Genomic DNA, 16,518 nt, shown 5'->3' with positions numbered 1-16,518 from the left:
AAGCCCAGCAGGTTGGCCGATGCAGTCTGTCCTGGTCTGGGCAGGGGGGTGGTGAGGGGGGCTTCAGCCTCACTCCATATTCTAGAATTCTCTCAGTGGTGTCTTGTTCTTGAAGAGTTGTTATTTGTTCTTGTGAGGGAGAGTCAAGTCAGGAACAACCTCTGTCGCCATCTTGGTCTGGAGGTTACCTTCTTCAGGAAACTTTCTCTGAACACTAGGTTTGAGTCATGTGTCTTTTCTGAAATTTTCTTTTCTGGCATCAAAGTGCTTAAACCACTTCATTCAACTGCCAAATTAATGAGCTTCCTCCTCCCTAAGATCACAAACTTCATCAAATCAGCTTATCTTTTATCTTCTGTTCCCAGGCAGCCTTCCCTCACTGTCACCTCATGAGCAACCCCTTGGGCTTGTGCCACTGTGGCCCACTTTTTGTTGTCCCTCGATCATGGCTGCCTCTTCTGATTTCTTCCTTATCTCTTTTTGGGGGGCAGTCTCTCCAGCCCATGTGGGGAGCTGGTCCTTAGTGATATACCAACAGGAGCAGCTAGGAGCCTCACTGTGTGCCTGGGGCACACTTTGAACAATGGCATAATGGCATAATGGGGACGGTGCCACCTTGTTGTCTAAGCCAGGGATGATGAATAAGGAAGGCGAGGTAGAGAAGTAAGTATCCCCAGAGCTGCAGCTAACAAAACTAATCACATCGTGCCGTTAAATGGTGTTGAATTGTGTTACTTTTTCTTCTCCTGGTCTCCGAATCTATGCTTTGGCTCTTTCTTATTAATAAATCTTGACTTTGCCAAGAGTCTCATGGGAAGCGTGTCCCATGGAGCATTTCCAGCTTCTGGCCACATTGTCCTTGTTGTCATAACAGCTCCTGGGCAGATCTCCTGTGTTCCCAAAGCCCCAGGACAGCTATGCTAGGGAGCTAGAGGTATGACTACATGAGACATTTCTCTCCATGTTTCCACTCACTCACAGCTGAGGCTCCTTCGGTGGCCCAGCAGCTGAGATGGACATTCGTGCTTGACAGCCCCAGAGAGCAGGGTTTTAAATCACGTAGGTCACCATTTCCACCCTACGCTCACTAGGCTCCACGCCCTATGTGTCTTGGAGCAAATCTCTTTTTTCTACTGGCAGCCCTAGAAAAAGATACTTTTCTTCCGAAAGGCCACGTTGCATGCAGAAAAACTTCTCAGAAATATGAAGAAGTTACAAGAAAATTAAGTGACCTCTAACTTATTTTGGAAAATCAGCATCAAACGCTTTGGGGTAAAGTTTATGCATCACCAAAATTTTACAGGAAATCATGCATAGTTTTCATTCTCCCACTGGCTCCCAGTGTCTATACTTCCTAGAGGGAAAATCCCTTAAAATAACTTTGAAGTCTTTGACTAATTTATTAGATAAATCCACTGTGTATAAAATGGCATCTTTATGAGGTAATTAATTAATCTCTAGGTTCCACCGGGGCTCAGAACTTTGAGCTTTGCTATAAATTAGGGCACCTGCCGCAATTCTGAATCACACACACGTTATGGGAGCATTTTTTTTCTGAACTGATAAAATGGGATTGAACTAACTGCCTCCAGTATCTTCTTAAGGTTTTAAACCAATTATTTCTTAATATGTTGGACATCAAATTATTTTTATATATCATTTATGCAAACACGTTTTGAAAATAAAAAGCCAAATTTTGCCACTGAAGTCTGATAAACGATGAGCCTGGAAAGAAAAATTTTAAGTATCAGATATTCGTAAGCTACTGTCATTAAAATTTGCAAATCAAAAAGAAAAAAAGAAGCAAGCCACGCAGGAAAATAGGGACAAATTATGACCTTCGTGTAAAATGACACTTCCCTTATTAGATGATCGCTGATCTAATTCTGGATTGGCAAAGACAAATTAATTTTGCTATTTCACTCCATAGATAAAGGAGGATTGATTAGCACATCATCAAAAATAATAGACTATGCTAGTAGTGTGGGAAAAAAAAAAGAAAAACAAAAAGGAAAAGGAGAGCAGTCCCAGGCTGAAACAGAAGCAGTGGAGAGAGCTTGCTTTATTTTGACATCTGTTTAGTTAATGAGACTTACGGAATAAAAAAAAAAAAAATTAATCATGTTTAAGAAAAATCAGATGATAGTCTTTATTCTGGGAAGTGTTTGGGAGTATTTTCAATAATAGAGACGCTATCTTCTACTTCACAAAATCTCCGGTGTGCTTTCCTCTTCGGAATTGTGGGTTTTGCCGTCTTCTGGGAGAGGGGAAGGGAGCCCACTCAATGCCCCCAGTGTTTCTACTGCATTATCTAATTTATAGTGGTGGCACCCGTGTGTGATTGCTGCCTACTATTTCATTTTGTAGGATTTCTCCGAACTCTCTTGAGGGTATGACCACTGTCCATGTATTTTACCCGTACCTTGAGAACAGAGAGTGTCGCCCATAGGAATCGGGTTAGAGGGGGGTGAACATCCCCCCGAGATGACCTTGCCACGTCTGGCCACCTGCAGCTTGAACACCGTCTTCTCAGGGTTCCCTGTGGAGTTCGGACCCTGCTACCCAGTAAACCCCATAGAGATAGATCATGTCTTCCCAGGCATCTTCTGCCCCCCCCCCCCCCCCCCGGTGAGAAGCCTCTCACCATGACTGAAACATGTCTCTCTTTTACCCCCAAGGAGCCGTTCCCAGAACTTCTCCGTTTGTCTGAGTGGCAAACTTCTCACGCTTCAGCACCCAAGTGATGCCGGCTCCTCGGGGATTCCTTCCCCGGCCACCCCAGGGAAATCTGCTCCTGGTCTTCCGCTTTCATTTGCTCGCCTGTATCCTGCCACATATGCTGTGGCACATGTCCCCAAAGTCTCCCTGCAAACCTGGGTCGTTCTGTGGCCCACTGCGAAAGTATGTGGCACGCAGGAGGTGCTCTGTGGATGCCTGTCTTTCAAATGAGTGGTTGGAAAGAGACAAATTGCATACAGGTCTCAGTGTTTCTAATATTGGAAAAGATCCTAAAAATACGGCATTTCGAACTTAATTTCTTTACATTGGTGATTTTGATATTTAAGGGAGCCCACGTTTGAATGACAGACTTGGCAACTGGAAGTTAATTATTTATATCGTAACTTGTGGTACATATTAACATTTTAATTATTTTTAAACAGTGAATTCAATTCTTTCAAGGCACGTCTCCTCCCCACCTGGAGTATTTCTTCTGAGTTTTTAGGTAATCATTTCAGAGAGGGTACGTTTTATTGAGCAGAGGTTCTGCCAGATCCTTATTCCAACCTTGACTCGGGTCACGTGTGGGTGTGTGACTGTGTGTGTGGGGGTGTGTTAGGAGGTGTGAAGGTGATGGGGGGAAACAGTGGGTGTGGGCAAAATGTGCATCCAAAGGTCAGGGTGCTGGAAAGCAGGGCAGCCTAGGGATGCATATTCCTTTCCAGGTTGACAGGCTCACTCTGAACTCTCTTGGCAACATCTCTACCTCGTGCACCCCACACTGGGAGGGGTCTCCCATCCATTACGCCTTTTTGTGTCTAGTGAGTTGATGGAATACGAGGGTGTACGCCAATTAGAAGGGCAGACTTGCTAAATACGGAGCAGTGATAATCTAATCTGTGTCTCTTTATCCGGTATTTTTTTTTTTTTAATTTTTTTTTTTTTTCAACGTTTATTTATTTTTGGGACAGAGAGAGACAGAGCATGAACGGGGGAGGGGCAGAGAGAGAGGGAGACACAGAATCGGAAACAGGCTCCAGGCTCCGAGCCATCAGCCCAGAGCCTGACGCGGGGCTCGAACTCACGGACCGCGAGATCGTGACCTGGCTGAAGTCGGACGCTTAACCGACTGCGCCACCCAGGCGCCCCTTTATCCGGTATTTTTAATGCGATGCGCTGAACAGTTCCCACAATTATTCTCCATTAAACGTGTTGTTGACGACGACTCCTCTTCATGATTAAACTGTCCAGGACAAACATCAACACCTGCGGAGCACAAAAAATGGGTTGTTCCTTTGACAGCAGATTGGCATTCCTGGTGTCCCTATTAATTAATCTGCTTTTCGGTCCCAGGGGGCAAGATTCTGAGCGTCCGGAACCAGATTCATAGGACTGACTGCTACCTCCCAGTGTCTTCCCCAGGACTGTGCTTGTGTAATATCAGAATTAAAAAAGTGACATACAGGATGGAAATATTGAACACTCTCGCTTCCTACAACTGCCCCCTTAACAGTGGTTGCGTGTTCCTTCTTTCATGATTTCCTGATTCCTTTTCCCCATTTATGCAAATTAGCACAGCCTTAACTCATTTGCGACAGTTTTTAAACTGGGAAAATATTCTTTCGCGTATTGGTGGGATTTGCTACGTAGGAATCACAGTGCTACCTGTAAACGTTAACTATTCTAGTATGAATCATCCAAAGGTCATTTTTAGAAAATAGAATGTAAAGCGTTTTTATTTCATATGCTTTAAAATCTACTCATCAGTGACTTCCAATGACTTACATGTTCAACTCATGTTCCAAAGGAAAGCATGACCGCCTGCCTCTTCATTTATTCTGTCACTGCTCATTAAAATGTGCCATTTCCCTCCATTAGGAGGATTAAAAGGTGGAAAATCTCCAGGTGCCGCTAGTTAGCAAACCGTTCCTAGGGAGTCAATAGCCTCATTTTTCTTTTCCTCTTTTCACTTAAAAAATGCTTATCTACTGAAAGAAAACATTTCTCGCTGCAGGTGAATACATTTCCCAGGACTTCATTAAAGCGAGTGATAGGGTCCATGTTTAAATGATTCAGTAGGTATATAAGCTTTTACAGAAAGAAAATCTAATTAAGATAGCGCTCACAGGCTTCAAGACACTAATAATTAACCCAAATGACTGCCGTAGGTCTGTAAGAGGGTTATGCAAATGTGAGGCGGTGGGATTATTACTTCACAAGCAATGATGTGACATTTTGGTGAGCTCTTACGGTTATAAGTATACAGAAGGCCCTGCCCACTTGTATGTAATACCAGTAAGTTATACGTACTCTTTTTCCCCCACTCATCTTTAACTGTTTATAAGCTCTCTGTACTGTTTCACAAGCTAGAAAGCAAGCCAACATTCCTAGAGCTTGCATTCCTGGTGACAGATTATTCCGTCCCAGCAAAAGAGTCCCGCTTCCATCTGCCAGTAGATGTGAGGCACGAAGAGGACCAGTCCACAGCATCGCCCAAGCACCTGGGATCTGCGAACCCACAGGCACCTTGGCATCTGCCCACAGAGTTCTAAGCTCTTCCCCGTTCGTGGCACGCCTGAAAAACTACACATGGAGCAAAACGTTTGATAAAAAATATATTTAAAACAAGCAAGAAAAAATAGTCTCGGCCTTCAGGACAGCTTCCATCATTCTTTGAACCAAGTAGGGTTAAATTATATGTATAATGATTTCAAGTACCAACTTATAAAAGATGTGGGAAATCAGAAAACAAAGAACCAGAGAGCTATTTTTTTTTCAGAAAAATGTATTTGCAATTCAAATGTTCATATAAAAAGCATAAATTTTAAAAAGTTCATAGATGTGTGTTTTTAGAAGTGCTGTGGTTTCGCCATTCATTGCAATTACATTCCAAGATGTGCAGGGTGGTCTACACCACGCCGCCTTACGCTTTTGTCACACAGAAGTCACTCTCATCACAACCTCCCCTGAGCTGTTATCTTCGGACAGATCTTCATGGGGCCTCATCCGATTGAACAGGTGCAGTAACACGTAGCCACACTGAAACCTGGGGGAAGTTAACTGCGTCGGGTGGACCAAGTTCCTGTTCCGCAGGGCCGTCAGTGGCAACCATAAAGTCCTGCTTGTGGAAGACTCTCCCCGGCTACTTTCTTCGATGTCTGTGGCTTTATCATAATTCAATACATCCCAGTGTAAGTTAACAGCCCGCCAGCGCTTAAACACTCTGTAAACTGCAGCTCCTTCGTGGACAATGAGACCTAAAAATGGAGGCGGGGAGGGGACAAAGGCTCGTCATAATCAAAAGTCGGTGGTTTTGTATACAAGTAAGGCATTAAAAAAATAGTTCTCTGTTACTCATTGTCACAAAAAAAGATGGTATCCTGACCACTCAACTGTCACGGCTAACGGCAAGCTACTGTCCATATTACACAGGAATAATCAATAGCCAAAGAATAAGAATACACTAACGTGCACAGAGTAAAGTTATCACGGGTATAATTAACCTGCTCCATCGTGGCTCAGAACACACCTTGGGCACTCATGTTGCCTTAAGAGAATCATTAGGCTTATTGATTCATTCAGCATATATTTGCGGACTCATTGTGGGGCCAAGTAACGTGTGGAGGGCTTGGTTTCAACGGACACCTTAATTTGGGAAGAGATGGATGTTAAAGTCAACATCATCTTCCCAGTTCCTAAAGCACTGTCTCACACCGAGGAGGTATGAGACGACTTTTTCTTCTTTTCTCTCTCTTCAACAACTCGACAAAAATGCATTAGGCACCTACGTGAGAGTTTCATGTATATTACCTCGTCCAGTGTTCGCCAAAGCCTTAGGAAAGGAGTGTGAGCATGTCCCCCATTTTGCAAACAAGGAACCAGCTCAGACGCAGAGAACTAGTAGCAGTGGCACAGGGATTCAAACCCAGGCAGCCTGGCTCCAGAGACCTAGGTCTTTGCTGCTACGCAGTATATTGGATGATTACGCATTTCGGAGACACTCTCAGGAAAATAAACAAGGTAATACAAGAATCTCAGGGACCATAAACTCGTAGTCTGTAAATCGGATATGGTGCCCTGATACATGGCTCCCACTCTACCCAGATCCCACCACACCCTGCATTTTTCATACATTGGCATTTCAGCATGTGGCCCAAAGCTTTTGAACTGGTGACCCCTCACTAAAAGAAATTCCTTGGGGGAGGTCCGGTCAGATTGGGAAATGAGAAGGAGCTCTTCTCCTTCAGGAAGATGAAATTTCATTGAACATCGGTGGAGGGATGAATGAAGAGTCTTTTTTTAGGTGGAATAGGGCACATAATTACAGCATGTCAGTTGGCTACAAGCACTGTTGAATGAAAAATTGGAAAGTGAGCAGATCCTACCTCCCAGGATTTAGACCTTGAGTGTAGAGAAACTCTCGGAAATGTGAACAAGGAAGCATGTTCAAACATGTTTGTCGTGTAACTGTTTGTGTTTGAGGGGGGAAATAGCAAACAGCCTCAAAGTACATGTGGAGAAGAATGGATAAATCGTGTCGTATGGATCTAGTGGACCACGGCAACACAACTGAAGGGAACAAAGTCGCATACACGAACATGTATAAATCTTAAAAGAGAGGAACTCTTAAAGCCATGTGAAAAAAAAAAAAAAACATGAAAGTTTCAGAAAGAAACTGCTGGGGTAGAGAAATACTACCCATTTTTACAGATTCAGATATATAGGTAAAAAGTATAAAAAGATGCATAAAAAATAATCATGAAATTCGTGACAGTGGAAAGGAAAGAAAAGAAATGAGATCCCAGAGAGGTTTCAAATAGGCTTTTTGGCTGTATCTCTAAGGTCACTTTTTTTTTTCACATTTATTTATTTATTTTGTGAGAGCAGGGAGAAAGAGAGCGTGAGTGGGGGAGAGGCAGAGAGAGAGGGAGAGAGCGAATCCCAAGCAGGCTCTGTTCTGTTAGCATGGAGCCCAACGCAGGGCTCGATCTCATGACCATGAGATCATGACCTGAGCTGAAGTCAAGAGTCGGACGCTTAACCAACTGAGCCGCTCAGGTGCCCCTCTAAGGTCCCATTTTTTAAGCTGGGTGGTGGTGATGTTCAACATATTCTGTATGCTTTTTTATGCCTAAGTCATACTTTCTAAAATTACAAAGAATTTATTAGGAAAATTTATCGAAGACGTATTGAGGCACAGAGAACTGAAGTCAGGAGACAAGTAGGGAGATCACCATATTGCAGGCAAGGAGCAGAGTGGGCACAGTAAGGGACAGAGTAATACACTTGTCAAAGGAAAACAATGATAGAACTAGTAATACAAGAAGGGGAAAAATCAGCGTCTCATGTTTTCAAGCCTAGAGGAATGGGTGATTGAAAGGATGATAGCAATCTTTCCAAAGCTACAACGAGTAAGGGTTTTGAACATGGTTTTGTTGGGGAGATTACTTCATTTTCTTTTGGCAGCTAAAACAATGGCAGGTAGGTGATGGAGATAGCCAATTTTTAAATATCACAACTACCTAATATCCGAATTTAAGTTTTACACCACTCCCTTACCAGGACAAAAACTTCTGACACGCGTGACTTAAGAGAATTCCAAGGATGTTGGCATAGGCCACTTAAAACATGCATGTGGCTTAATCAATAAAAATAAACAAATAATAATTGTGTAACACCACCAAAATAATGAGAAGGAATGTAAACTGTTAATCATAGCAACTGCAAATAACTGTTTTGATCAACTCTATTTTTCTAAGGACAAACTGTCACAACTGATCAGATATTCTGGGGAAACAGCCAGAATTAGAAGTAAAGACTACCAGATAGTAATTGATGATTCGATTATTGGCCTTCTGAAATCTCTGTGGGCAATGATTTAATTTTTCTGGTTCTATTTTTCCTCATCAAAACACAATTGCAATACCTAATCTATACATTCAGCAGGATAGTATGAAGACAAATTGAAATTCATCAATTATAATGCACTCAAATTTCCTCGAGATGGTGGCTCTAAAGACACAAGACATTATTATTAATTAAAAAGTCCATAGTGAATCTACGTTACGAGAAACATTCATTCACACTAATCACAAAACCAGTGCAGCTTGCAACAGGTTCATTCTGGAGAAGTACAGTGATGGGGGACAGCTTCATCCCAGGAAATCACTCATTTCACAGGATCTTGTTCTGTTTTTTTATCGATTTCCTTTGAAAGGCCAGAAATCAGATCATTTACTAGAGCTTAACGTCACTTTCTGGGAACGCGCTCCTGGTAGCCCTTTTCTAAATACATAAATCTACCCAGTGTGCAGAAATAAACCCCACAGGCCTTTCTAGTACATTCTGAATTTAGAGGGAGCTACTTGAAGTTTTCAGGAAAACACAGTCCTCTTGAATTTTCAGTTCCATGTTCTGCTTCTTCATTGCACTTCAAGTTATGAACGATGCTTAGATTTTGTTTTATTTCCTATAAGTGTTGGGAATCACTCCTTGCCCTTTAGAAGCTTAAGTTTTCTTGAAATAGGAGGAGGGCTATCCTACCCTTGAGGTCCTCTCTAATATGCATCTTTCCCTTTCTTCCTTAAGTCTTCTAGACTTGTAGCAAATGCCTTTTGTACTCAAGGTAATGAGAACATATGGTACTAAGATCATCAAAATCCAAGACTAAAGATTCATTCAACTCTAGTCCATATGTTGAAAATCCAACTACTAAAATTCACGCTGCCATACTTTCTTACTGATGATCTTGTCTCCTCTTGTTTCACAACTGAGAAATCCACTTCCCCCAGGACCTTCACTCTCTGAGTAATACCTTAAGTTACGCCTTAAAATGAATGTGTCATCTTGACATTTCAGGTCATGTAAGAACAGGCTTAGATTTATTTTTTTCCAGAGTCACTAGACCTGAAAGGAAAAGCAATGATAATTTCTATAAAATGTAAGTATGAAATATTTTAGGACAGTTGCTACACTATTTTTTAAAATTTTTTTAAATGTTTAAATTTATTTTTGAGACATGAGCAGGGGAGGGAAAGAGAGAGAGGGAGACACAGAATCCGAAGCAGGCTCCAGGCTCTGAGCTGTCAGCACAGAGCCCGACGCGGGGCTCAAACTTACAGAGTGAGATCATGACCTGAGCCGAAGTCGGATGCTCAACCGACTGAGCCACCCAGGCGCCCCGACACTTGCTACATTATTAATAGCATGGATGTCAAGGGGTGATTCCTGAGAATTTGGGAGTTTGAGAGTTCAGAAAGTGTGTGTGTATTAAGTGTTGGTTGTTTTTGTTGTTGTTGGTGGTGGTGGTTTCTTTTTGTTTATTTATTTATTTTTTATTTATTTGTTTTTTATCATTTTCCTCCCAGTAACATTTAATTCGAGCTTCCCCTTATTGATGTGAAGAGGAACATTTTTGTTAGGGAATAATATGCTTCAAAAAGAGAAAGTTCAAATGTTTCCGGTTTCACTAAAATAAAAGCAGAGGGGTGATGTGTGGGTAAAATATATCCCAAATTTGTAAGTGGTGTGTTGGTTGAATTTTTTTCTATGGTAGCAGAAAATGAATTAATTACCCAAATACATCATGGGGAAGACCATCAGGGTCCCATGTTCCCATGCTCACATGCACAAGCATGTACACACGCACACGTGCACACGCACACACACACACACACACACCACTTGTCCATGTTTATTGCAACACAAGTGATATGTTGCAATTAACAGAGACTTGCAAAAATTATAATCAAATACAAACAAATTTTGATATTAACAATCAAACTACTGATCAAATCATTTCATTTTTTGTGTTACCAGTCTCAGCTCTTGTTCAAAGAGGTTTGGTTGATTTTCAGAACTTAAATTATCATCAAGGATCTATTTTGTGCCAAGCACTGTGCTAAGTGCTTTACGCGGACGGTTTTCATTTTATCTTGGCAGTAACTCTACAAATAGACACCACGATTGAACAACTTCATGGTTGAGGAAATTGAGACTTAAATTTAATAACTGTCCAACATCAAGACATAAGAATAAGAGCAGAGACTGGGGCTCAAATTTGTCTACATATAAACCTTGTGTACAATAGTCCTATCCATGCTAAATTTCCAATGCAAGGTGGTCTCTCAGAATGAAGATCAACTAAAAGAACCCTCGCTATGGACTGAATGTATCCTTCCAAAATTCATACGTTGAAGCCCTAATCCCTAATCCCTATGTGGAGGTGGGACCCGTGGGAAGGTAATAAGGGCTATTTTGAGTCATGAGGGTGAGACTCTCATGATTGGATTAATGTCCTTATATAATCTGGAAGATACAGCAAGGAAAGGCCATGTGAGAACACATGAGAAAGACAGCCATCTGCAGACCACAGTGAGAGACCTAACCAGACACTGAATATGCTAGCACCTTGACCTTGGACTTCCCGGCCTCCAAAACTAAGAAATAAATGTCCTGTGGTATTTTGCTATAGAGGCTTGAACAGACAAAGCCAGACCTTGCAGACCTACACCATCCTCATGGAAAATATGAGTAAATTAAGTCCTGGAGACTGTGATTTGGACAAAGTTATACCATTAACTGCCATTTTTAATATCTTGTAGGTCACTGACACTGTTATATCTCTAAAAGCGCCAGTGAAACAGCCCCTTCCTCCTCTTCCCATCCACAGGAAGAAAGCTGTTGAAGACAACACTATAAGTGGTGACAGCTTCATCTGGGAAGCTGCCTCCACCTTGAGGTTTCCCAAGAAGTGAGAGGTTCTGATGAAACCACAAAGGAGCACAGGTGAAAGCCCTGTGTGCTGTCCAATCAAAACAACCTTTGGGAGAAGCTAAAGAACTTACAATGCACAGCACACATTTGGCCAGAAAAGGCTCCTGACTGTGAAAATGTCCAAGATTTTTAGACTAAATTTTACCAGTGTCCATTGCCAAGATCTCTTCCACTCTGTCTCCCTCTTTTTCTCTCTGCCCATCTCTCTCAGTGAAAGTTACACATACTCTATAAAATATAACCTATGTCATTCTGAGAAGTCAGTGGGCAACAGAAGAAGAATGGAAACTTTGGGTGGGAACTTTGGGTCTCATTTAATCCCACTTAAGAACAGTTTAGAACCAGTTTCAAAAAATGGACACATTTAAAAACATTTTTTTTAATGTTTATTTTTGAGGGGGGAAGGGGCAGAAAGAGAGGGACACACAGAATCCGAAGCAGCTCCAGGCTCTGAGCTGTCAGCACAGAGACTGACGTGGGGCTCGAACTCATAGACTGAGATTATGACATGAGCCGAAGTCGGATGCTTAACCAACTGAGCCACCCAGATACCCCAAAATGGACCCATTTTTGACTCCTTAATTGCCACTACTTGAGGACGGGAGCATGGTTGTATAAGAAAGATCAACTAAATGAGACTGTGGTCCAAGATACCCTTTGATGCATAATCTTTGCTGGAGTGTCATAAAATGCATTAATCTTCCTGGCTTATTTTTCCCAACCTACCTCAAATTTAAATGCTGAACATTTAATGGAAAGTTAGATATGAGTATAGAGGTCAACGCTTGAACACGTAAATCATTCCCCCATTGCTGAATCTTGTTAATATGAATCTTGAAGAAATAAACATGAGTGATTTCTTCTTTGCATAACGAATGCTTTTTGTTGAACTGAACTATATGTGGAACTTAAAGAAAAAAAATGCAAAAATATGAAACTTAGAGATGAAAATTGAAAGACAATACATATGCCTTCACTGAAGTCACTAGACTCACACAACAAAGCCATCAGAAATTGGTATCTTAAAAGCCAACTGGGGACTACAATGTCTTGATTATATACGGGGATTTTTTGTGAAAGTGTATTTGCAGTGTTGCCCAAATCAGAACAAATAATGTAAAGAAATATCCCACAAGAAATGCATTTACATCTATAAAAATGAGTTAATTTTTCTATTGTAAATTATATATATTACATATATATGTATGTACATTGTATATATGTATAATATGTATATCTTATACATATATACATAAATTCAGAGAACCAAGTTGAGGATGGCAGGCTAATCACGAAAGCATTAAGTTCAGGAGCCCAAACACTCAAACTGTTGGTAATAAAATCTTCTGCGTAAGAAATGTAATAAGAATAAAAATTACTCACAAAGTTCCCACAGCATGAAAACCCTTGCAACTAGGCGCTGGCTAATTCCCAAATACTGATGATCTGACCCACCCCAACTGATGGCCTGACCCACCCCAAAGCAGAGTATGTAACAGTACACATAAAGAAATGATTATTAGAATAGCGAAAACCCTACGTGATTGCTTCTCTGAGAGCACACAAAAGAAAATTCACAGTGTCTGTCCTACGACCCGCTCACTACTCTCTATGTCCTCCCGTCTGCTCAATGAAACCTGCAGTCCTCAGCCTTCACGCAAAGAACACAGTGGGGCTGGATCCTCAGGGGCTCCTGGATCATCACTGATGTCGATGACATCACTGCCTGGTGGTAGAACAAGATGGCAAAGCCAAGTTTCATTAAGGAGTATAATAGTTTACTAACTAGTGGGGAGTGAAGCACACTGTTTTCTGAAAGGTCTTGACATAGGTTGAATTTGCTTCCTGACCTACCACCTCTATTTCAGTTAATGACCATCCCCTGAGTCAATTAAGCTAAAACCTTGGAATCACCTAGACTCCTCTATGCACTAAATTCTGCTAGTTCTATCTTCTTAGCAAATCCGAGATAAATCCATAAGACAGAGAATTCTCCAGAAGGATCATGCTCCTACATTTTCACAATGAACTATTATTAAATATGCTTTCTGATCCATATTCTCTCATAATTTCTTCTCTGGCCCACTCGGAATTAATCCTTCCCTCCTACCTTCTGCCATTCCACACAGGAAATACCTGCCCTGTTTTACCTATTACTGGTACTGGAATAATTTGTTTATATGCGTGTGACTTCAATCAGCTGTGTGATCTCTGAGAACAGAGACCTTATTCTTACTTCAATGCTTGAAACATAGTAGAAACTCAATAAATCTTTGCGAGGTGGGAGGGGATGAGAAAGAGGTGAGCAGGCATCCCTAGAATGTAAAGGGGAACAAGGGTCAATTTAAGTCTAGTCATGAAAGTGCCACTAAAACAGTGTTCTTTAAACTGGTAGAGTAATGGGGCACCTGGGTGGCTCAGTCGGTTAAGCGTCCGACTCTTGGTTAGGGCTCAGGTCATGATCTCAGGGTTTCATGAGTTCAAACCTTGAGTAGGGCTCTGAGCTGACAGCATGGAGCCTGCTTGGGATTCCCTATCTCTCCCATTCTCTCTGCCCCTCTCCCACTCTTGCGAGCTGTCTCCATCTCTCTCAAAATAAAAAAAAAAATTTTAAAATAAAATAAAATAGCAGAGTAATATCTTAAGATACCACACTGAGACATGCACTCTAAGACTAGAGATGGAAAAAGTTTAGGAATCGGGGCCCACGTTCCATACATACTTGAGCATATGTATGGTACACACACACACACACACACACACACACACACACGGCCTGGCAGGGGGTAGAAGAGCTAAAATTCTTCACTGGGACTCATTTTCAGTCCAAGTAAATTGTAGCCAACTCCCCCAAGGTCTTGTTGACCTGGTCATCAAACATCTGCCTGAATCAAACAATCATGAACCCAGCTGGTCATAAAATGACCACGCTCGGGCTGAAAGCCTAAGCGACTTATATGCATTTGTCTCTGCTATTTCCAGGCAAAACAAGGAGACTAAAAGAGATGCTCCCCATTCATCTGACCACTTGCTGTTCTAAGAAGCCAATCCATCAATGAATGATCTTAATGATTTCTCTTATTTCTTAGTAAATAAGAAACTCCTGATCTTTCAATCTTTACTAGTCCTGCCTCTCGAATCCACCTTTGGCATAGTCACAGAACATTCTTCAAAAGCTGCAAACTTTCTTACATGTTCTAAAATACATGATATGTTATTTTTTTTAATTTTTAACGTTGATTATTAACTTTTGGGAGAGAGAGAGACAGACAGAGTGTGAGCAGGGGAAGGGCAGAGAGAGAGGGAGACAAAGAATCTGAGGAAGGCTCCAGACTCTGAGCCATCAGCACAGAGCCCACCGCCTGCATTGAGTTCATGAACCATGAGATCATGACCTGAGCCCAAGTCAGGTGCTTAATTGACTGAGCCACCCACGCACCTCAAAAAGTTAATTTTTTTTTAAGGATTAAAAGAATTCACTGGAGAGAAGAATTGTTATATCATCTAAGCTTCTACCCAAAAGTGCTTGAGAAAAGTCACCTAATGAATATGGTTATTTCAATAAAAGAAATAAAAGAATTAGTCCGATATCCTTATAGATGACACAGGTATCCTAGAGCCCTCCTACCACTGGAAGCATGGATTAGAACTCGTTTAATTTCAGCCGAACGCAACTTCAAGTCTGCCTTCAAATCATGAACCGATGAAACACCTTGTAGCCAAGGGGTAACATCATGTGTCATGGGATCAGCAGTGGACAAACGCAGTCACTGAGTTTCAAAATTAGAAAATACTGGGTATGATTTAATCTAGCCCTTTTGCTTTGGGGGATGAGGGCTCTGAGTCTCACAGAAGTGACATGGTTTGCCCAAGTGTCCACAGTTAGTTAGTGCTGGAGCCCAGAACCAGAGCCAGACCTTTGATGGCTGGTCCAGTGTGCTTGCTCTGTAAGAACTCAGACCCCAGGAACCATCCTTGGCCAGAGCTAGTCCACACTGGTGCCTCTTTGGCCCAAGGGATATGATACTATGAAGTAGATAGAATCAAAATCTCTTCAATAACACCAGAGCCTAGGATGGTTAAGTTCTCCTCTGGTCTTTATCTTAAAGGGCACACGACAGCATTGGGAAGGATTACAGTGACCTTCACAATTTATGAAAGTAACTCCACAAACCCCAGTGTAATAGTATTGTGTTAAAAAGTGCTGCCAATGTCCATTTGCTGTGTTAAAGCTTTTAGAGTTAGAAATCTACTTTGGTAGATTTCCATTCGTTTCCCACACTCTAAGATATGGACTAAAAACAATTCTGGGCGCCTGGGTGGCTCAATTGGTTGAGCATCCGACTCTTTGGTTTTGTTTTGTTTTAAGGTTTATTCATTTTTCAGAGACAGAGAGAGAGCGTGAGCAGGGGAGGGGCAGAGAGAGAGGGAGACACAGAATCCAAAACGGGCTCCAGGCTCTGAGCTGTCAGCACAGAGCCCGACGCTGGGCCCGAACTCACGGACGCCGAGATCATGACCTGAGCCGAAGTCGGCCGCTTAACCGGCTGAGCCACCCAGGCGCCCTGAGCATCTGACTCTTGATTCCAGCTCAGGTCATGATCCCATGGTTGTGGGATGGAGTCCCCGAGTCAGGCTCCGCACTAAGCAAGGAGCCTGCTTGAGATTCTCTCTGTCTCTGTCTCTGTCTCTCTCAAAATTTTAAAAATTAAGAAAAATTTAAAAACACAGTTCTAGAAGGAGACTATTGGTGGAGACTGTTTTCCTGGTGGCAAGTAGAAACAAACACAGCTAATTTTCCTTCTTCGCCAATGGACAAACTGTCTACCGCAAACTCACAGAACACAATTTTATTAATCTCTAGAGTAGATCATATATGTATTGGTTGTTCTATTTCTCAGGGTGAGAATAAGACTTAAAAAGATCTAAATCGAAATATCTAGTTACAACTCTATTTATCGTTGTGACTTGTCATAGGCTATCTCATCTTTGTTGGCTTTGTTTTTCATTTCTCTTAAATCATAC

The 16,518-nt window shown here is 41.8% G+C and overlaps 1 protein-coding gene across 1 annotated transcript in view; it reads right to left on the bottom strand.

Moving 5' to 3' along the window:
* Window positions 1–5,513: 5,513 nt before the first annotated feature.
* The window catches only part of MARCHF11 (membrane associated ring-CH-type finger 11), a 104,304-nt gene continuing 93,299 nt past the window's right edge, over window positions 5,514–16,518 (bottom strand). Inside the window, exon 4 of the mRNA XM_030332319.1 lies at window positions 5,514–5,975. Within this exon, the coding sequence (XP_030188179.1) occupies window positions 5,653–5,975 (323 nt within the window). The 3' untranslated portion in view covers window positions 5,514–5,652. The remainder of the gene's footprint in view (window positions 5,976–16,518) is intronic.

Source organism: Lynx canadensis, chromosome A1 (genome assembly GCF_007474595.2).
Source record: "Lynx canadensis isolate LIC74 chromosome A1, mLynCan4.pri.v2, whole genome shotgun sequence".
Taxonomy (NCBI): Eukaryota; Metazoa; Chordata; class Mammalia; order Carnivora; family Felidae; genus Lynx; species Lynx canadensis.
This window is presented reverse-complemented; position numbering and strand designations above follow the sequence as displayed.